This window comes from Phaenicophaeus curvirostris, chromosome 5 (assembly GCF_032191515.1).
Source record: "Phaenicophaeus curvirostris isolate KB17595 chromosome 5, BPBGC_Pcur_1.0, whole genome shotgun sequence".
In the NCBI taxonomy this organism is placed as follows: domain Eukaryota; kingdom Metazoa; phylum Chordata; class Aves; order Cuculiformes; family Cuculidae; genus Phaenicophaeus; species Phaenicophaeus curvirostris.
In genome coordinates, this window is record NC_091396.1 from 8,594,498 (window position 1) to 8,618,698 (window position 24,201).

Here is a 24,201-nt window from a genome sequence, read left to right on the forward strand (position 1 = left end):
TTATTGGCAGAGTTTTAGCTGCTCCTTTAATTCTGTTTAAAAATGGATGGAGAAAAGACAACATAAATATTGAATGTGTGCAGATATTTCAGTAAGCAACTAAAAGGAGATTCCTGATGCTTTGAAGAGCTGTATAGTTAAATGGAATTCACATTTTGCTTAAACAAAGAGGCATTTTGAAATTTATGATCATCTTCAAATGTATTAGGTTTATTTTTATTTTTATTTATATCATTAAAGTAGCCACTTTTAAATATTTACTCAATTTTATTAATGTCCTACTTAGGTTTTGTTCTTTTTAGGTTTCCTTTATGCTTTGATAAGACATTACTGATGGAAATTTCATTTCTTATCAGTTAAATAAAGAAAGCCACATTATTTCTAATTTTTCATTAAATAAGTTAAGTGGTTTGAGAGTAAGAAGACAAAGCACTACTGCGTGCTAAAATTCTGAGTGATACTGTGAAAATTTCTGTTTTGTTTTGGGTTTTGGAAATCTGGGGTAAAGGCAAAGGAAGAACTGGCTTGTTCTTGTTCTGTCTGTACTAAGAAGACATGGGCTACTTTAGAAACATTAGGACCACTGTTACAGTATGGAAAAGACACAGTTTTGAGGTGGACTTGCGACTGTGTTGTTTTTTTCCCGATCTGAGAAGGGCATTCTGGCTTGGAGAAACCCATAAGAATTAGATTCAGGTTACTGAAACGCCCCTAAACCTACAAAGGAAAATTTTTGCTGTGTTTGCCAAGTAAGACTCTAAAGTAGAAGGGTTACACTCAAGGAATTTTGTCATTGGATTACTTATATCCTTATATAAGAAGCATTTTTCCTTCTGAACTAAGTATTATATGCATATCATGTTCTCTTCTACTTTTACCTCTCATGTCTTCCACACTATGGAGTGTGTTTGCATCTTTTAGGATACTGTAGTTCTGCACATTCCATTTAGGAGTTGTTTGTGCTCACTCAAACACAGGTATCTGGAATACTTTCTTGCAGCATTTATTTGGTTTTTGCTATTTTTTGTTTATCAGATTTGTGTTTTGAAATTATAGTGTACTTTACGAATTTATACAAAAGATTAGCATTTATGGAAGGTGCAGTAAGAGAAGATGTATTTGAAATTAAGTTGTTATAGCTGCTGCATTTATGGAAGGTTGGTGGTGGTGGTGTTAAAAATGAGATTATGAAAAAAGAAGCAATCAATATTACAATTTTTGCATTAGAGTGTCTGAAGCAAAGTGAGTAGTTGCATTCCATCTGTTGTAAGTGCATAGCATTGGCATGGGGGTATCAGTTTTCAAAACTGATAATCACAACAAAATACTTCCTGATGAAAATCAGGTACAACTAGGGTGTTTTTATACGCTCAATCTAGACATCTGGTAAAAATATTTATAAATAAAGCAGAATTTATACAAAGGCAGAAATAATTTTTTTTATAATTATAGCCAGCTATAATTTTTATTAAGAGAAGTATCACTTTTTATATGAAGTGTTTAATTAATGAATATTCAAACTACTCTATGAGCTTTTTTTCTTCTTTCCTAAAAGAGGAGGTATAGTTCCATACAAAATCACATTCCTAAAAGATTTACTGTTCTCAGCATAATAAAAAACATTGTAAAATTGCTTCCTATCTTGAAAATTCAACCCAGCTATTCTTGTTTCAAGTTTCATCTAATATATTGTTCCGTATGGTTGTATGATAAACACATTATTCCTTGAACAGGAATTAAGAGTAAAGCTGCCAGGAAGGGGTTTTGTTGTCAGAGTAGTTCCCGCCTCATGTTTTGTAAGAGATTTCATGGTCCCATTGTAAAGAGTGGATGATTTAAAACGTGTTCCCAAGATAAACTTTCCCATTGTCATTAATGAGGATGGATAATACTGAGTGACAAGTGCATTAGGAATGACACAGAAAGAGCTGTTAGATTTGTCAGAGCGTATCACTTCAGGCAATGAAACTTGAGGACATTCTTTTTTAGCAATTTTTTGCTATTTATTAAGAGAACCAAGGATTGTGATTGCTCACACAGGTGGATTTTACTCATTTTTTCATTAAATATTTAGTTACCTTTGAAAAGGTGAAGGTGATAAATTTGACCATTACACTCCACTGCAAGAGGTGCCAATGGTTGCTTTGCTCACAAATAATTCAGCAAAATTAATATGCCTTTTATTTGTTTTAAAAATGTTTTATTTCGTGACTAATTTTTAATTTGCAATACTTTTACGGAACAGGAACACTTAAAGTTAGATAATAAATGCTGCGAACATACATAGTGAAGCTTCTGAGATAAAGAAGCTTAAAATTAGGGCACTATGTAATTTACATTGACTTAAAAAAATGTATTTCTCCATAGAGAAAGACTTTTTAAATATTCATCTCTGAATAATTAATAATGTATGACTTTTTCTGGTGTTTAAAATCTTTCCAAACTACAACATGCCTATCAATTTCCATTTTGAACATGCAATTGGTCACTTTTTCGCCTTGATTCATCTTGCCTGGCTGCCAACCAAATTTTGCCTCTGTGTACCTTCTTGACACTAATAATGACTGAGTTTCTGTTCGTTTGCGTGCAAGATTTCCCAAGCGGCAGTTTGGGGCTGGGATAAACTATCTATCATGATTGCGTACAACTAATCTGCCTCAACCAAACCACCCAATGATTGAAATTACATTTGACAATTCACCTCTCCTTGGCGTGCCTGAGGTGAACATAGCTACAGACCATCCCCGGAAGGGCATAGCAACTCCTCCATATGTTGGGGAGGATCCTTTTATTTGTGTCAAGAGACTTTTAGCAAAGCATGTATAGACAGAGATTATTTTTTTCCTTAAGTTTCCTTGTTTTCAGATACATAATGCTGCTTTCTCCTAACCAAAGCACTTTGGTTTAGTGAAGTGTTTGCTGACTTTTAATACATTAAAGCTGTTAAAGTCGAGATTGACCAGTACAATATTGGATGTGTAGGAGACAAAAATTCAAGAGGTATTTAAAATGTCATGTTTTGTTTGTTAGAACATTATGCTATTAATAGACCAGTAACACTAGTCAAACTGCAGAGAAGATGCCTGTTACCATGTTGACCTTTACCAAGGGTTACACCTGCTTGAATCATTCTGATAATACAGAACCAAAGAAAGAATGACCAAGCAAAATCTGCTTCTGTCATATAATAAATCTTTTAATTATTTTCCAAATGTTAAATTAATTCATATTTTGTGTACTTACTGGTTTGAAAAGCTGTGCATGCAAATATGATCTGACAAAACAGATCCTTTACTTCTGGATAAGATAAGTCAGATAGTCTTTGGAGTAAAAAGATTTCTGGGATTACTTTTTGCTAAGTACTGTCCTTGTTGTATGAAGTCACTTTTATTGTAATAATTTAAGTAATAACCTTTGTCATCAAGAGTGCTACTTTTCATTAGTGATGTGTATCGTTAGCTTCATTAGATAGAATTACTTTGTTCAAATACAAAGTTCCTGAATATTTAGGGTAATAAAAATCTGTTGGTAAAAATGTCTTTGTAATTTTCTGTCATGGTTCCACTATATTGAGTCAAAACAGGCACTTTTGACACATGGGTCCCTTCCAACTCAATATATTCTGTGATACTCCAGAGAGATGATACTGAATAATTGCATTCTGGAATATGTTTTGATTTCTCACTGTTTTGTTTAACAGTATGTTTTGCTGTATTTGTGTATTTGAACAGAAGCATGAAGATCCACAGTCAAATTGTCCTATCAAATAAGGACAGTCCATTCCTGTTGCTGAAAAAGGGAGTTTCAGTGGTGCACTCATAAAGGCATCACTATCAGCCTGATTTTCTTTCTGACATATCCTCATACTTCTCTTGTTTTTAAAACTGAAATACATTTTTTCAAGCACTTTTGTTCAGCAGATTAAGTTCAAGCTGAATTAGTAATCTTTTTGGAAAGCTTGACAGCTCAGTGTAGTAGATGTATCTATCTTAGTTGTAGGGAGGAAGCCAAGTGGTATGGCTATCATCCTTTTTGTAGTATATCCAGCCAACAAGTCCAGAAGAATCAGGGCCGTTTTGAATATATAAACCATTAATCGTAGTAACCAGCTGCTCTGAAGTTAGCGAAGAACAACTCAGCCACACAGCCGTGCTCAGTTCATTGTTACAGTAGCAGCATACTAAATCTACCCATAGTTTATGTCCTGCTTTACATATTTATTCTCAACCTTTTTTCTCTGTATCTCTGTGGCACAACACAGTGCCCTGTGTAGATGCTGCTAGCTCTAAATTTCCTCTCATGGGTCCAAATGTTACACCTGGTAGCCAAAGGAGAGCCCCCACTAACCACAGCTTTTTGCATTATACTGCTTCAACGTGTTCTTTGTAGTAGCTGGTTTGTACCTGATTCCAGAACTTTCCTTTTAGTAGTAACCATGACTTCTTAAAGAATAGCTTCTTAATTTTTTTGTCTGGGTTTGAGATTTTCTTGTGTATCTTTCCCTGCCTGCCATCAGTGCTATGATGTTTCATAATGACCTTCCTCGTATATAATAGATCTTATCCACATCAGGAGAAACAATTGTCATTAAAAAAAATGAGATCTTTTTCAGGCATCTGCTGTTACATATTAAATATCTACACTGTTTTTATAGACTACAAAATACTAAAGAGGTTTGGAAGTGGTGGAGGAGTTCCATCCTGTTACCACTGCAATGCCAAAGAAAGGCAGTTCGCATCCTGCCATTCCTATTAAAGTATGGATCGATGCTGATTAGAGTTCTTTAATCTTACTTAAAAAGCATTTGATGCTGGGTTATTAATAGATAGCTAAAATGAAGTATTGCCATTCCAGTTACTTAGACATTGTCAATTTTTATGCAAAAACTTAACAAATCTGACATTAGAAACAGATTTAAAAATAAAGAGAGTACCATTGTGGGATATATTTATAATATATTTCAATCTAAATCCTGAAACATCGGTGAACTGCTGTTTCTTAAAAATTTTGTCTATAAAAATTACTATTACTGTGATGACTTGCGAGGATATATATCTGCTTGTCTTCAGTTCCTCTGTGTTAGTCTGAGCCCTTTAGTCACATCTTAGTTCTTAAATTTTCTTCTTTTTTTTTGGTTTCAGTGCTCCAATTCTGATTTCTTAGATAGTTTCTCTGGAACAGTTCCTTGTCTACCTAGAAGTGTACATCACAGCTCCTTTCTGGGAGTATTGAGTGGCAGTAACTGAAAAGACAGATTGCTGGTTTTATAACATGCAGCTTTATAGTACTGAGATTTTGACTTCTGGTGTATTCAGCCATATTAATTACTCAAGAATGGTTTGTGACTTATGACTTCAATGAATGCCTAAGATTAGTAATATATTAAATATATGGTAACTCACTCAGCTACCCTTTTGGGACTAAGTTTGTTGATCACTGCCTAATTCTGAACAGTTAGCCTTAAAATTAAGATTTTTTTATATATATAAATCTATGCATTAAAGTGTTCGACATATCTTGTCATCTGCACCGGTTTGGTTAGCTAACTTGTCATAGTGTCCTGGTATGTGCTGATGACTTAGCTTGGTGTATTTACCAAAGATCTGAGTTTGAAATTATTGAATAAACTAATTTGGTAGCATTGCAAGAATGATTTCCTGACAGTTATTAATTCCTGTCACTTAGGTGTATCTCGAGTTTTACGTATTTGTTAAACAAAATTGTGTACTACGGTTATTTCATGTATCGTATTACATATTCAAGAAATATGTGCATTGTAAAGAAAAGATGAGGCTGTCCAAAATGAGAAAAATTAATGTATTCTCTTTTTAAACTAAGAAGCAAGCTTTAAAAAAAAAGAGATCTGACATGTATTTTTTAATAATCTTGTCAACTTTAATTGTACATTTAAATTTATTGAATTCATAGCCATTGAACATTACATTTTAAGATGGAGATGCAGTTATTTGTAATTTCTTCCAAGCAACTTCTCTACACTGGTCTAAATAATATACCATTGGATGGCCCTGGCAAAAAGTTCTTTTTGTAAAAAGAGGATTTCCATGTATTTCTTCATGTTGCTTGAGTGATACATATCGATACTGTTTTTATAATTCAAGCATCTTAGCTATTGCTGACATAGGCTGTAGATGCTTGCACATTCGAATATAGCACACAATATGGCATGTAGAAATATCATCACTAGATCTTTCCAGTGGAAGTAGCATCCAAGCTAGATCATAATATTCATCTATCTTCTTGAATATCACTCATGCATGGCATTTTAGGCTTTAGAAGTACAGTACCTATCTCTGAAACATTTTAAGTGAATGTCAGACAAGTATGTTGGCATACAAGGAATGTTTTTGTATATGAAAAAGAAATGTTTCCTCTTGAGAACTGAATGGAAGTTACACAGTAAAGTTACAACCTATATACATTTATAAAATAGTCAACTATTATGGTAGCCTTCTAACGTACCAAGATGCAACAAACATCAGGAACCACAGATTCTTATGTGGACGCTGTCACTTCAATTAGAATGAGATTGTTTCATATAAGATCAATATATGAAAGTTTTCCACATTCAAATTAAATATTACCTGAACTTTATATATATATAGTTAAATATATTTTTCTTATGAAACAGGAAGTGGAATAGTAAACTTATTCATCGTAGTCAGGCTCTAATAGTATTTTAATGGATTTGAGATTGTTCGTTCCTATAGGTTTTCATGCATCCTAACTAACTATAGGAGTTGTGGCAGCAGTGAAGCTACTGGTAAGAGTTCCTCAAGACATTAAATGTCATAAACAGCAGATAAAGTTGATGCAAATCTGGTCTGTTATTCAGGGAAGGCTTCTTCGTCCGTTTCTGTATCTACACACAGCTTTGTTATTATAGAAGGAAGAAGAGATCACTACAGGGCCTTTGTATTGCAGAAGCATAATTTTAAAATCCACTTGAAATTAAATTATTGCTTTGAGAAACTGAAAATAGAATATATTTTAAAATTCTGCTTTAAAAAAGTAGTAATTTTTATAAAGGAGAATATGTAATTCTCTCTGTTGTGTTGATAAAACTTCACATATTATCAATCCATTGAAAAATACTTCATGGACCACACGTAACTACAATTCCTGAGATATGACAGACATTAAGAAAGCATCAAGTCAAACTTTCCGTTGACTAAAGACCTTATGTAAAAATGTACAAAAAAATGAATTTAGGGGTTTTTTTGCAGGTGATAAGAGCTATTTATACAAAACTGCTGCAGAGACTGCTGGTTTGTAAAACAGAGAAGCCCATGTAAGTGTTTGTGCAAATGGAATCAATAGAAAGCTGCATGAGCACCCAGTTTAAGTCTATAAAACTCATGCCCATTGCTTAAAAAATGTCAGATCATCTGAAAGTAAAATAATAGCAGAAGCATCATTTGCCCTTTCAGAGAGCGGGATGAATCTTAGGAGATTGGATTACGATTGAAATTAAAAATGAGGGTACTCTGGCTTGGCTAAAGTTGACCCCAGGAATTCAGCTGATGCTCTTTTTCAGTTTTTTCATAAAAGCAAATGCCCAAATAGGCATAGCAGTAAAAGGCCACAGTGTGTCAAATGTGCTATGTTTTTATAGTGTGAAAGAAAGGATATGATTATGTCAAGAGAGAAAAACATCTTTTGGGGGTCAAAGGATTTATTTAATTCATCAAGGGTTTACATGCAACTAGTTCAAGAAATATCTGATCACTGTTCAGGTAATTCCACTTAAAATACTCATAGTATATCCTAAATGCTTACATGACAGACTGCTGTCAGTATAAAGTAGAGTTTAGGCACATGGCTGAGAAAATATATGGGACTTGGAACGAATTTTGGGTTTCATCAGGTGTAATCTGTGGCAGAACAAACAGTATTAATTACAGGAGTGCTTCTCTTAATGACTGACTTATACAGAAGTCTTGGAAAGAAGTATAAGAGCTAGCAGAGGAGGGCATGCAAAAAAAAGTGTTGCATCTAGTAGAACAACAGAATTATAGCATATAATTATAGCAAATAATTATAGCATCCCCTCTTGAAGTGGAATAGTGATTTTTCCATCAGAGCAGTCTGTCGATACATGGTGGTGTTGTGATACATTGCTATGGGTGTGTTTCAGAACCAATTTTGGGAAGCCATTCGTATGTTAATATCTTAACATCTTATAGATGTTTAACTACTTTCCAGCATTTTCTGCTGAATTTGCAACACTACCATATGTCAAAAGAGCTATTGGAAAATGTTGAATTAGCAATGTTAAGTATCATTTTAGGATATTGCGATGGACTGTATATACAATTGCAAACTCTGTAAACACAAAGTAAATAGAACTAAATGTAAAGTGATAAATCAGGCCACATAGATAGTGGTTGTGATTTATATCCTTTATATAATCCTGTGTAGTTTCTATCTTTGACCTGTGGTCAGTGTTTTTTGGCTCACATTCCTGTTCATCCTGTCTTCGTCTGACCACCTTTCTCATCTTTGTTTTAAGAATCATAAGAGGAAAGTCCAAATAATCTTGCTCTTCAGACAGACTGCAGATACTGGAATGCCTTTAGCAGCTGGATTAATTCCTGAACTTCTTCACTGTTAGAGTTGATTAGCAACCAAACTCTCTTGGCTTGATATGAGTATGAACTCATTAACAAAAGAAAGCCAGATAGTTGGTCTTATTTCCTAGAGATTCAAAGGAAGATTCTGTGTCCTCTGAGGTGGAAGTTCAACTAACATCCAGAGCTTCATATCAAGCTGCTTCAAATGCTGTGGGCACTGCCACTGGCTGTTTTCTGAACTCCTTATCAGTACAGAGTCCTTGAGACTTATTAGTGTTGATTTGCCAAAAGAAAAGCAATCTTTGGTGGGAAAATTACTGTTCAATTAATTGTTTCATTCAGCTCCACAGCTGATGAAAGTTCAACATAACATCAAAAATGTTAGGCCTATTCCCAGAGCTTATTCTCTTTGCTTATTCCCAGAGCCCATGGACACAGAGACAGGAAAAACCTTTCTGCATAGACTGAAGCCTGTTCCTCATGAATATTCAAAGACTGGGTTCAGTCACAAAAAAAAACAAACCACATATCAATCCAACCACGTTTATTGACACAGGGCTACTGATTCAGATATTTCATCACGCTGCCTTTTTTCCTCTTAGCAGAAATCTATAAACCATTTCCTTTTTTGGCTTTTTCACCTTCAGATTTCTGCTACTTCGGCACTTTTTTGGAGATAGGCCTATTTATTACCATCAAATCTCATTGCAAATTATATAAGACAGATGTGTTATGGATACTGTCACCATTGCTTATTCAGTTCTATTTGTATTTCTGCTGTTACACAGTCTCCATGTCCTGTAACGTTTAGGGACTCTGGTTACATAAATCTGCTTCAAAGGAAGACAAACCCACTGTCAGCTGGAGTCATGAAGCACCCAAGAATCAAGATTCTTACTATAAATATCTCTCTGTGCACAACAGAAAGAAGTGTGTGGCCCACCTTAAACTTGCTTAACTTACAAATTCTGGTCCAGGATGATAATTCTAGCATCTATCCTTATTTGTAAAGAGGATTTTTGCTGTCTTTTGATACACGGGACATTTGCTTCTCTTTGCTTTTTAGTGTGTCAGCAGAGATGTGTTCATTTTATAGGGACTGGAGACTATTGCCATTGGACTTGTTGAAGTTTTTAACAAGATGCTGGCAATCGTTAATTGTTTGTTTGAATTAGCGTGTCACCTTTCCACTACACACATGACTGATGGACAAGGAACAGTCAGGCTGTCATGCTACAATTTGGGGCAGTAAAGTCTAGACCCAAGGGTAAACAATCAAAATGTCTTCTCCCTGGTGTTAAGGCTCTCATATTTCTTAGGGACATGATGGACAAAGTAGTCATAAGACTGTACCTTCATCAAGATAGATTTCAGATTGGGTGGATGGGCAGTTATGGGACTAGATTCTCATTCTATCATCATTCTATCAAAACATGCAAGACAATGTACTTAACCAAGTACAAGATGTGCAGACCTGGCTACTATTTAAGTACTTCTCAGACACTTCTGTTTCTAAAGCTATGTCCCTCAGACAATGACAGATATCCCTCCCCCTCCAGGATATACAATGTGTTTCTATTTAATGTGAACCAGTTGACCTTTGGACTGGGAAAATGAGAGTTAAGGGGTGGTCTGCTGAATGCTTTAGAATGCTGGACCTGGGCTGGGTAATGTCATCAAATGCATCAAGGGGCTTGTACCAATGACCTTGAATAGAAGTCGCAAGCAAAACTTCTCTGTACCCATTTCTCCTGTCTTTCTTGCAGAACCCCAAGGTTTTTGGTATCCTAATCATACCAAGCTCCACACAACGGCGCAGATCACGAGTAAAGCTCACTTTTGAAGTACACCTCTTTTTCCCTCGCAAGAAGGTTTTCTCTCAACACATGGAAGGGTGGTGTGTTGTTTTGAGTGAGCCAGGTTGATTTGTTCTTCAAAGTCTGTCATCAAAACTTAGATCTCTGTCCCTGTCATTCTGGACTAATGGTGAAGACTAAAGGAGTCTCCACTGTCCCATATCTTAGCTGGACAAAAGCTGCCATTTTCCTAAGAATACCTTCTTCGGTGACCCCTCAGGAACCTTCAGTCTTTTTTCACTAAATGGTAGCCTCTATCTTTCCCAAGCCCTGCAGCAATGAAAAACTTAAGCAACTGAGATGTATGGGAAGAGGAAAAATCTTGCATTTTCTCCTGTTTCTTTTACAAAGAGAAGGGAAGAAGGAAAAGAAAGGCAATGTCAGGAGAGAAACCTGGCTTTTGACCCTCTTGGCCACTACAGTTGAGACTGTGCAAAGAAAATTAATTGTACTATGGAGATGGCTACTCCTACGCACACACACTCACATACCGCCCCCCCCCACACACACACAAACGCCCTCTCTCTTAGTCCTTTGGCTGCAGCAAGAATAGTCATTTACAACTCTATTACGATGAGGCTGAGCAAGCTATTCAGGCTAACAGTGCCAGTCCTTATCTTCTAAGCAGAGGTAAAAGTCCTTAACTTGCCGTGTTAGGATTTCATCAACATAGCCTAAGTCTTAAATTAGTTCAGCATGTGAGTTCAATGAGAGAGGAGATTTTCATAGAAGAGGGTAATGTAATGAGTGTAATGAGACATTTTGTGAAATTTCATATGCGGAGCATCTCAAACCTAAGAAGAGAAAGCAAGAAATAGATTTCACAAATAGAGTAAGTATGCTGCAGTTTAAGAAGTGATATTTAAAGTGACGTTAAATTGCAAGGATCTTGAAAATTAAGAGATGTGGTTCATGTTTTTTTCAGGCGTAAAAAATGGAATAGTAGAAGGCAGAGGGAGGTTGGTGTTCCTGACCAATGCACTGGGCCAGGAAATAATCTCTGTAATAATGGTTAGAATATGTCTGGATATATCAAGATGATAAAGACTGCAGAGAAATAATTAAAATATTAATTTTAAATGTATTAGGCTCCATAAAATACATGGACTGAGGAGAAAAGTTATCTCATAGGAATGTTTAGGGGAAAAAGTATTGCTTTCTTAATTTTTATGATACTATTTAACTTTTGAGAAATGAACTGTCACAACCTGAGTTTGCAGTGTCTAAGTGCTAGTAGTGTGCAATTCTGAGCTATCATATTATCTCTTTAACTAATTCTCCTTTTATCCATTATCATAGCGAGTATTATGAAAGTCACAGCTCTGTTGAGAGGGTTTTTGATGCTTCTTCCACTTCTTGTTTTGGTTCCTTAGTTTAACTATAAGCTTTTGGATGCTGAGTTCTGTGCAAGAATATTGCAGCTACCCTGACTGTTAATGTGAATTTGATTGAGGTCTCATCTGATTTGGAAGTACAGTTTTCATGAAGAATGTTTTCACAAACACACAACAACCAATATCAGCTAGATATATCTGTCCTGGTAGCCATAACATAAATGAGTCATAAAAACCAAGTGACATAAACAAGCAATGTAGTTGATTTGCTTCTTGATTGGACTATAAATAATACTTGATGTGTATGACTTCAGAGCCCTGTGGAGCAAACGATGTAGGAACTAGTAGGAATATCAGTCTTAGACCTGAAGAATTCCAGTGATAAATATACCGCTGCCTATACCAAAAGCCAGAGAATAGCACTATCACCTGAAGTTCATCATGGGCATAAACTCTAAGATATTCTGATTTAACATTGCAAATCAGCCTTTTCTTCTGGATTTCTGCCTTTAGAGAAGCTGTGATTTGACTGTAGGCAGTTTCTATGTAGTCATTCACTCTCTGCAGCAGTCTGTGGATTCTTCTGTGCTCAGCTTTGTCTAAAAGTCAGATGAAGCTAGAAAGTTGGCTAGAGTGTGAATCGGTTGTGTCACTGCATGATGCAGTGGGTGGGAGCAGATAAATCACTACAGGTTCTTTTGGGTGCAAAGGTTTCAGTACTCGGTATGAGGTTTTCCTCTAATCTGTAGAGCATAAATGTAGTGAGAGGGAGTGATAGAGTAAGAAATTAAAGGGATCTAAGATGACAAGGCTATACATTTCTTAGGGTATGGAAGAAAAGAGAGGAAAAAAATAAGAGGATCTGATGATTTCTATTTAAGAAGTAAGGACAGAAGAATACACTACACAGAAGAAGAAAGTGAGGACATAGGGAACAAGCAATTCAAGACTTCTATTAAGATAATGTACTATATAACAGGTTTTTAATTCATTCTTTTTTAACAATGTCAGGGTTTGGATCCCCTTTGACTAGCAGAAAGGTAGTGATTGTAATTCATTGAAGACAAGGTGGGTAATATTTTTAACCATAATGCCAAACAGCCACAGTATTTGCGAACTGTTGTTCTGCTCAGATGTCTTGGTTTATCTAGTAAATTTGTCTAGATTTGTCAGATCTTTAGAAAAAACAAAGTGCTGTCTCAGTGGTTTTGAATTAATTTGTTCTTGCTAGTGGGATTTAACAGTTCCTTTGAAGCAATTATTATTTTAGTACAAGTGTATATGAGATGCTACCTGTCAATGAGTACTTGGGGAATCCTCAGTATGCAGATCACTGACCTGATAAACTGTAACAGCTCCATGGGAGTTGTTATGGTCTGTCGCATCAATGAGTATTTAGGGACTCTTTAATATGTGGATTATTAGGACAGTAAAAACGTCTGCAATCCATTGTGTCAGAGCAGCTGTTCCACATGAGCATGAAGATATTACGCAGCCTTACAGAATGTTGTATAGAAAAATACTTGAGCAAGCTTATGTTGTAGCCATGATTTTACGTTAAACAAGTGGATGTTTTTAACATTTTTCCAAAATAAGAAATTTAGGCACTAATCCTCATACTAAATTCATTGAGTTTTGAGATTACATTTCTAAAAATTGCGATTTTTCAATTACACATTAAGTGAACAAAAAGTTCCCAGATTGATTCCTTCTTTACTTTTTGTCTTATGTTCAGGAAGTAAACAACAAAAGTAGCAGAAATTCTCTCATCTAAAAATGTCTGTCCAAAGAATAAGCCAGGAGTAAATTATCACATAAGTAATTCATTTTTTTGAGTCATTTTCTAAGATAAAACGAATTTTCTATCAAACATGATCAGACCTATATATGAAGTTGGATTCTTTATATTGATCTCAGAAGTGTCAGATTTTGTCCTAATGTTTTTTCTTTCAATTTTCTTCTGTAAATGAAGAGATACTACTGAATTCTTTAAAATAGTGTTCCAGTCATGTGGGTTTGGTTGAAAATGGTGTTAGGCAGAACTTCATAACCTGGTATTGAAATGCAAAGTTTGAAGAGTTTAAAGTAGTATGAGAAAATTACACAGGACAATTCTTAACATGTGCACCAAGTCTTGTTTTATCATCTTGCATGCATCTTCATCCAGTTAGATCACAAAACTTTATCTAGTTGAAGCATTCTTATAGGTCATACTTTATAGGATAGTTAAAAACTAGGATAGTTTCAAACACTGTTCAAGATGCTGGAATATAGTAAGTGATATATTATTTTATATTTATATTCCTATTATTAGAGAATAATTTGGCTTTTCTTTGACCCGAATTGATTTTTGAATGCTGAACCAGGGTCAGACAGGCTCCTTGTTCAAAACATATTCCAGATTTGTATCAGTCACTGTTGTAAATTAAGCAGAAGTTAAGCTACTTCAGTGTTGTAGTGTAATATTGCTGACTTCTGTTGCAATTTTCTGTGCGTAAGAAGAAATATAAAATATGATAATGTAGATGCCAAAACTGCAAGTATGTAATGAATACTATTAAAGTAGAATGTGGGTCCAAAGTCCTCCATTTTTAAAGACTTATTGTAAATTTTCCTAGATTTTTTCTCTAGTTGATTAATATCAGAACACGCCTAGTACTGAACTTAGGGGGAAAATTTTAAATGGTGTTTACTTTCCTGTGCATTTATATCTAAAGGCATGTTGTATAGATGAAGCATGAAATTGCAGGTTTTGATGTCAGAATTTTAAACATGATTTTTCCATTTGTCAAAACCTAAAATAAAAATGCGTTTTTTTAGTACATGCCCTAAAACTGCTGAAAAGCTGTCTGGTTTGTATTGGTCCCTTTACTACTCCATATCTGTCACAGGGGAAAGTGTGGAAACAGGAGGAGTACACATTCATGCTCATACTATTAGAAGAAACCCACTATAAACATCCTCAAGGAGTCTGTAAATCTTTCCCCAGTGTTCAAAACACATCTTAAGCTGAATGTTTAAGTGTGCAAGAGAGGGAGAAACAATGTGTCTTACTTGGAATCAGTTTTTTTTTAAAAAAGAGGTCTCTCTGTTGTCATTCTTTGTACAGTCATCCAGAATAGTTCAATCTATTTTCCAGTCAAATATAACACTGCAGTAATTATACAATTGCAGGTTTAGTTTTATAACTGACAACAGTGGCTGGATTTGTGAGCTTTTTTCTCAGTTTGCTAATAAATGGAATTTGAATTTCACCCTTTCCGACTTCGGGTCTCAAGAAGCTGAAGATGTAGTGGTAGCATTTTAAGCACTAAATGCTAATTTCTGCCTCTTAAACTGAGGCAAGCTGTGAAGAGCAGCGACTTATTAGGAGGAGCTGTCAGCATAAGTTTACACCTTTGGTATACACTGAGGTTTCCAGGGTTCCTGAAATTACATTTCTTACTTGAAAAAATATTCTATTATATGTATTACCAATACTTTTAGAAAAACAGCATATTATAGTAACTGAATGCCAAATCAAAAAAATAGATGGAAAGTAAGAACAATAGCATAGTAATAAAATGAGTAAGTTACTGTGACTGCTAGAATGAAATGATCACATTAAGCAAATTATCAGGATAAAAAATGAACAGTCTGTATAAATTACAGATAAATTGTTAGTTTCATTACACATTCCAGATTCTTAACTTTTCCAGAGTCAGTTCACAGTTAGAAGTTTGGGATAGACTTGGTATTTAACTTAAATTTACTCATGTTTGTATTGTTATCTCAGTGCCAGTTATAACATTTACTTAGGATAGGTTAATTGATAATCACAATTAAATTCCTAGAAAAATGCATTTCTAAAATGTAATAAGGCCTGCATCCCCTTATTGTAGAGGTACAAAGGTGTAAATTCAAAGGAGTGTGGAGATAGCTTCACATCATACTTATGCTTTCATGGGTGGTCGTTTAACTGTCCTTTAACTATATTCTGAATAAGCATTTACTGAAGATATAGTTGAGAAATTTTGAATGATGGCTTTCATGATGTGAAATCATGTTTTCATCATGTTTCAATGATTGCCATCACTTGTTTTACCCAAGAAACTGAGAAGAATGAGGATATTTTCCGTCAGTGGAGATATTAAAGCAGCATATTAACATTTACAGTCACTTCTGGTTTGATTTTCAGTCTTTGAGGTGCCAGAGTTCTTGGGGTTTTACCAGAATATTAGAGGCGAATTTTAGGAAGAAGATACATGATCAAAGTTTTCCTGTGATTAAAAAAGAGTGCAACATAGTCAAGCAAAACTGTCTTATGGCATGAGAGATAAAGAAATACTTACTTATTTGACCAATTTGTTCATAAATTGATAGTGGTATGGTCAGATTGGTAAAATCAACTTCTAAAAATGGTGAACTGACTTACCTTTATATACTAAGCCCTAAAGTTTGTCAGCTTTGTCTTTCTACTGACTCCAGCCAGTCTTCAAGACCTGAAGGAATAGACGCTGATGGGCAAGAGTCAGTAACTGGAACTGTAATGGCTGTGGACCAGTCTTGGTCTCTGGTTACCAAGCTAAAGGAGACCAAAGCTGCATGGTACACTGGCTGTAGCAAACAATGTTGAGTGCATTGTTTCATTTGATGCTGTTAGATGGCCATTCCCTGTCATGTTTAATGCCTCACAAAATGTAGCTTGCAGGTAACAGGGCCATGACTAGGTATTGACCCAAAAGAAAAGGCAGAAGTGTCCTGGTCACCTGCCATGGAAAATGCTATTTACGTATTGCTGCTGCTGTTGCAAGCAAGTCCAGCAGGATTGCTTGGATGAATATAGCCAGTTTTCGGTGAGAGCACTGATAGCTTTGGGGTTGAAATGACAGTATTTTCCAGTTTAAGTGAATTTCCTCTTTAAATACAATCACTTTGGTTACTTTTCTGTTGGACTTTTAATTAGCCTGCACCCAGAACGTGTACCGTGTGAAAGGCTGCACCAGTAGTCTCAGAGACTGAGATTTATGACCCTCTACACGTCTGTGTTATGTCATGTGGTCTCAAGTAAATGCAGAGGTGCAACAGGTATTACAGCAAAATGTATTATCACAAATTCCAAGCAAGTCTGCAGAACCTTATCTTACAAGCTCAGTGCTAATGTTTGGTCTTTGCCCTTGGAAATGAGGAAGAAGCATTCATTGCAACTGAAGATGATCTTCTGCGCAGCCTCAGTAGTGAGGGGGACCATATATACTGGAATAGTCATTATCTTACCCTCACTTTCCTTACATTTCCTTTAAACCAAGCAGAGATTTTAACTTACGATGCCCATGAAGAAACAGTCATTTTGCACGTTGCAGATTTCAAAAATAGACTGGATTAGATCTAATGACTTTGAATAACATCAATTACTACTGAAAGATTTCTTCATTGCCTCTTCCAGATATTCACTCATTTTACTTTAATTTAGCTTTCATGCTGATTTATCATTAGGTGGTTATCAGAAAACAGATCTTTCAATTAACTTTCCGGTTTTTAAGGTCAGTGTTTAACACATGATCTTGATCATAACACATTGTCAGTCAGCTTACTTAGCGCATATACTACTGTTTCAGATTTATGTGCACAAAAAACACAAGTAAAAGTGTTCCTCTGACTGTATTTGATTACGTGCACACAAGCTCTATGGGCTGACGATAGTATCTATAGGGTGTTTGTAGCAGAATTCCAAAGTGTATGTGTGAGCCCAACCTTCTCCAAATGCCATGTACACTTTCATAGAAAGGAATGTGTATATCCTATCTATAGTTCTTCTGTACCACATAGCTGAAACAGAGAGACAGCTCTTTCTGTAAATATCTTCCAGGTTAACTTGCATTCTTTTACTGGCATCTTTTTCCACTGCCTCAGGGATCTGTGACAGTCTTCCTCCTCTTCCTTCCAGTACAACCTCCTTGTACATTAGCTTCAATTACTGGGTTTTTTTTACCCTAGGAAATCATGAGGATCTTCTTTTGAGACAACCACATAGCTACTTTCTATTTTTCAGGGAGTAAGCTTTATGGTAATAATGAAGCCAATTCCTATCCAACAAGAGTCTCTTGGACGCTCCTCTAAATTGAGGATGCTTTCTGAGAAATACTGCTTGAAGCCCTCATAATACATATGTTCAAGGGGACAGGAATTCAAAGGCAAAAAGAAGCTCCTTACACTATAACTGTTTTATTGTCAAATATACATTTACTTTTTCAGGGACTGTGGAGTTGAGAGATGTTAAAAGGATAGATTACCACACTTATGGCTTCTGCATAGCATGCAGCAACAATAGCGTTTATATGTGGTGTTAGGACCAAGGGTAAAATCTCTCTAGATAACATTTGTCTGGGTTATAGAGTGAAGTATGATAGATAACACACCTTGATGAATAAATCATTACAGGTAATTAATCTTTCTTTCTTCTGTTTGCCAAACACTGTGCAACATAGCTTTTAAAAACATTGAGAGACTTCTCTATTGAGAAATGAAAACTGTTAAACAGATTTTGAGCTGAGTGACAATTTTACCATCCTCACATGGCTATTTGATACGTACAGTATTCTGTATCACAGCAAAACTAACATTTATGTAAATAAGGTGAAACAGCCTTTACATGAGTTGAAGCTGTACATCAGAGGTCTTGGAGTCATTTGTGATTTCATCTATATGAAAGCTTTAACAATTTTAATGAAACCCAAATATGAACCTATTATTTGCACTGTACTTCACCATCAAATGTTGCTCTAGTAAAGTAAGATGACAAAATATCTAAATAATGTGTGTATTTCAAGATGCCTTCATTTCTGTTTATGTATGTACAAAAATCTATTTGTGTAGTGCGTAATAAGGATTTTAATAAATGCTTGAAAATGGATTTCTTAATATGCTCATTATGTTTCTGAGCCTGCTAATTCTTTAAGGAAATGAAGAAAAAATAATGAAATGATGTTACACAGGTACTTAATTTTTTTTATCTCTGATACTACTCTGGTAATTAATGTCTGGTTTATGCAAACTAGACGATATCTCTTACTGGACACATTACTGTCAAGAAAATATTACTTGCCTTAATTATCAGTAATGAAGCAGGGATAAGCTGCTCACTTAGATATAATATATCTAATGACCTTTTCAGCTAGAGGTTGTGATGGAAGGTATCAGTTTCACAAATTATGCCTCATTCAGTTTCTGGCCTTTGTCTAGATTAATGTTTTGAGGATGATTTTTAAAGTCAGACGTAAATTGTGTTTGGTGTTTAAAATTGATTTAGTGTCTTGCTTTTAGTACATCGTTTCCTCTCTTATAAATTACACCAAGCCTCATTTTTATCTTCATGTTTTATTATGAAAGTCAGTAGTTAAGTCTAGTCTTGTCTTTTTAACTACTGCAGTATATTTTGACAATAGTAACTGGCAAAGGAAAGCCTAAATAAACATTTTAATATGAAGGTGTCTCATGATTTTTAAAAAGCTTGTCATAAGTTATGTTTGTTTTTAAAAACTTTTTGATCAAAGTTTTTCTTTCCTAATTCTTAACATATAAGCCAATTAAATAAAACATAATTTTTCCTGTTATTCCAGTTAATATCAGTAGGACTGAATTGGGTAAAAATAACCACTTTTCACTTTTCCTTAATCTGTGCTTTACAGTGTGATCAGCTCCAAAGTATCTGATTAATTGTATAACTGTGATATTTTTTAATGTACACTGAATATGTACAGGGAGTGTATCTCCATGGCCTTAATGACTCCGATCCGAATGGACTTCTACTGAGGTGGTCTGTTTGGTGAGCAGTTTGAGTCCATGACCTAGATGTGATTCAGATTTTTTATGGCTGATTCAGCAGTGACATCAAGAATGAGTCTTAACGGTCCATTTACTCTGAAGGATGAAACAGTCCAGTGATGTTTAGTACATCAGTACATTTTAGAAAATAAGTTCTATTTTGTTCTCTTCTTGTGACTGATTCTGTATGAATGCAATTATACTGTGGTGCTTGTACATCCAGCAAACTTAGTTTCTGGCATGTGGATGTAATTTAGGAAAAAGTCCGTAGTGAAAGATCACTAATATCTGTACTGATGTATGAAAGGAAGATGTAGCATGATCATACATCAGCTAGATGTGCTCCATATTTACCGTTTAGAATTGTAGTTGATCTGCATATTATAAATGAGACACCTGTGAATAAATTTAAGCAGTTAGCGTCAGCTTTTATTCCTACATTTTAATTGGTTCCAGTGTAATCTATTAAGCTCTCATAAATAGCTAAACACATAATAGTAGTTAGGATGAATGTTCTTTAGATCTCAGCTTAGGAGTGAAACCACTCTTCAAACTTCTGATATACATAAGTGGAGATGACAGAGGCCACAGAGTAACGGCAACATCTTTAAAAACTTCAGATTTCTAATTCCCTTGGAGGAGTTAAACTTATAGCCTGTGTCTGTGTTGAACAGGATGTTGAGACAACTATATTTTCCCTTTCTCATGGTAAAACACTCACTCTGTCCTGTTTTCAGCCTGCCCCCATGTCCTAAATACCATGAGGGAGTCAGGAAACTGGTTTTATCAGAATTTTCTTCCATTTAACTTGATAGAAATACACTTACCAATAATACAGACCGTTGCTCAGATCCACAGTGTGATTTTGAACAAAATAAACTCCACAGACATCAGACTAAACTGAGAGGAGGAAGGTCATTGCAAATTGTTCTATAGAAAACCTGAGAGATATTAAGTTATTTGGTGTAGCAGGAATTAATCAGCTGATCCTGATTCTACTTGCCTCAACCAAATTAAAGATTAAGGGCCTGATGCAGAAGGAAGCACCCTTGTTCTTCTGATGAATGCATTTTCTAAGATAGCTCTTTCCCCAGCCTGGACTGTGTGCAATCTCCTGCTATTTAGTCAAGATTTGGCTGTTCTTCAGTGTGGAGGCAAGAAATATTTCCATATTTTGTGGTGTTGATTCTAGAGATTTTGACAAACTGCCATCCTTTTCGCAGGGAAGAGGGAATACGATGAGTACCCAGCCAAGGCATATGTTGCTCTTTTTTCTTGTCACAATAGTATAATGTAGTGTGACTGCTTGTAGAATTGGCATTTTTCTAATTTATTTTTAAAATTGTAAATGGTCACTTGGGGTTTTTTTACCATTTTAGTATGTCTAACTTTTCAAAAATATTTCATCTAGTGTGAGAACAACAAATTTTGTTTGATTTATACTTTAAACTGTTTGATACAGTGTTATGTTAGATACAACCTGGATATAAGATACACTGAAAAACTTTGCTTTATTAGAAATACTGACCTTTCCCGAGGTTAAGTAATTGAACAGTAAGTGGGACCTTAACAGTGTTGTTATTAGGAAGACAGCAGCAGTAAATGTAAAGTAAATCATATTTTTCTCTGTAAAACATTTTTATTGTGCTAACAAACAATGAAGAGCATAATTAAATTAAAGTATAGCTATAACGAATTTAAATGTTATCAATAGTGTGTCAAAATTAGTTGAAGTCATTCATATGAAATAAAAGAGCACTTAAATATATTCTAAACCAAAGCCAATTGTTTAGAAGACTGTAAACAGAGTGGGAAGAAGCAGAGAGAAGCAAAAAAAAATACCCGAAAACTTGCCAAGTGGAATAAATTAAGAAATTGTTGAAGACACTGGTTAAACTAAAAAAATCATGTAAGAAGTGCTAATTTAATTACTGAGTAGTAATATACTTAGTGCAAGAGTGTGGGAATATCAAATACATCAAATGATTTGAAATAATGTAAATAAGTAAAATGAAACACCTATAATTATATAGTTAAGCCATTTCTCTCCTTCCTTCCATTGCTTCACTAATATCTACTTCATTCAACTGTTTTTCAACTTCTTACATCAGCTGCTGTGTGTTTTCACTCCTTCTTGATCTCTCCTTTAACTGTATCATTGCCAAAATGGAGAAAAAGATAATTAATAAATTCAGTGATCATGATTTAAAGTCAGTGGCATGAGCATGCACTAGCAAGGGAGTTAATTACCTCATGTGTTTGCGGACCTAAAAATCTCTGACCTATGAAATCTCTCTCCCACTCTGCATGGAGGATTCATGTTACTAGTCTTTTTTTTTTTTTTTTTCATCCAGATAGTTGTATTATAAATAAGCATTCTTAATTTTGTGTTCTCCGTTTCTTGTACTAGGGTTTCTGTAGAATGTAGCATAGTTTGGTTTGGACCAGTGCTTGAACAGATGTGTGAAGATATTCTGATCCCAGCTGCCAATTGAAGCCAAATTAATTGATCACCATTTGGATTTACAAACCTAAGTCCATTAGGCTGGACTGTGAATCACTCCCTGAAAAATCCCTGCAAAACATTTTCCATTTGAGTTTTTGGTTAACTGAACAGCAAATGTTTTCCCCTGATGAATCCTGTATTCCTGGTACAATTTATGTAACTCTTACTCATAATGCCTCTCACTTAAAACAGTCAAAATACATAGAGATAGCGAAGGGCTATTCACGCCATAACCTTTCCTTCAGCAAGAATTGAAGAAGATTCTTATGGCTGTACCTGTAAGTCTTGTGTGGAAATGGCTCTTAGACCTTTCTCAAGATTAACCGCTTGGAAACTTGTCTGGCACCTGAGGCTCTTTTCTAGGCACAAATGTAAGCTTCATGAAAGATCTCTGCAAAACATTTGCTATGCCTTGCTTCAGTCCTGGTTCACGTGCCGGCTACTAAAGGCAGTGCAGACCAGACCAGAGAAACATTGAAAACTTTCACTATTTTAAAGGCTTGAAGGAACCTATGCTGCTCTTGTAGTTCTGTTTCTTTTATCCACTCTAGCTCCAGCACAGTGGCTGGAGTGCAGGTTAAATAGCCAACACCAAGAACTAAATTAGATATTCTCAACAAAACCTGACCTTAAGCTAAAAGTCACAGTGGTTCACTCTCAGCTGGCCTCAATCTACCCCCCTGCCTGTGCACCCAGAATTAACCACAGAACTCCTGCTGATGTTAAAGTTAATTTAAATGTAAATCTAGATTAAACCCAGATTTAATCCTGTGTTCAAAATGTTGCACACTACATACGTTCTGCTTTTATAATACCACCTTGAGACACAGGTCTATAATCTTACTCCAGAAAAGGATATTTTATGTGCAAAAGTAGTCCATAGAACTATATAAGTAAAAAATTCAGGCTTCTACTCTTGGAATAATAACTTCAGAAAGCATTGTTTTAAGTGTAATTTTGGTATACTTTAAAGCAGAAAAAAAAATTGAGGGGTGATAGTAACAGCGTGGACACCAAAGGAGAAAACATGAAAATTAAATATCATAAAAGAAAGGGACATAAGTAATAATGAGATTGAACCGGTGGGTGTATTTTAACCTCTAAGATTACTTCAAAATTCTTCAAATGTGATTACATTGTGACAAAAATTATGTCTGAATTAATTTTTGATTAATGAACCAGAGCTGCAGTAATAGGTTATGTTTATATGTGTGTTAATAGCATAGAGATGCCTGGAAAACAAAAATCAGGAGATTCTGAAAATTACTTGAGTATTAGTAGGTATAATACAATGTGGAAGTCCTTCATCATTATAGTTGAAAAAATGTGCATAGATCTCTCAATTTCAGCAGTTTTCTCTTTTCTGATACTTATTTATGTTAATATGTTTTCAAGTCTATCTTCTAAATATTTTAAACATTATTACAGCACTAATTAACATATACCCAAAGGTGTTTAGTTAGAAGTTTTCTGAAGTATGAAATTAATTATATTGTGAAACTCATCACATTTTTAATTTCATCATTACTTTACAACAGTAAGATAGTAACATTATGGAATATTGAATTTCACTAGGTACCTTTTTTGGATTATAAGGTTTTTCCTGTAAAACACTATTTTGCATACTTAGATCATTAGTTAATTTATATATACATTAGTAAAATCTCATATTTTACAAATTTCCTGTTGTAGTAACCACAGATAGAAACAGGACAAATATCTCCTTGTTTTCTGTTCTGCTAAGAAAAAAAGACTGGTAATGGTGAATCATGACATTAAAAAATACATGTAAGGTGAAGTTTTTAAGATGGTTAAGTAGTAGAAGCAGTTTCAGTAAGGGCTTCATATTCTGCTTCATTTCAGAAATGAAAAAAGAATGATTAAAATAAACTGATAGTGGCTTTACGTTCAAGTTGATTTCAGGATCAGTGAAGCATTGCTACAGTACAGAGTCAGTAAAAACAACTCAAACTTAGTTTTAAGATTTAAATGGAACACAGTGTTATGTTTAGGAAGGGCATGATTCTAAAAATTTTAAATTGAATGACAAAATACAATATACGATTTGTGTGATACTAAGTGAAGTTAGTGGAAACTGACAGTTTTCAGTA

General features: G+C 34.9%; 1 protein-coding gene across 4 annotated transcripts in view; it reads left to right on the forward strand.

Moving 5' to 3' along the window:
* ELP4 (elongator acetyltransferase complex subunit 4) overlaps positions 1-24,201 on the forward strand; it is a 162,497-nt gene that overhangs the window by 77,567 nt on the left and 60,729 nt on the right. Inside the window, exon 10 of one of the 4 annotated variants that reach the window (XM_069857487.1) lies at positions 7,245-7,309. The exons of the other annotated variants lie outside the window; for them this stretch is intronic. Coding sequence (XP_069713588.1) covers positions 7,245-7,309 — 65 coding nt within the window. The remainder of the gene's footprint in view (positions 1-7,244; positions 7,310-24,201) is intronic. 4 annotated transcript variants of the gene reach the window in all.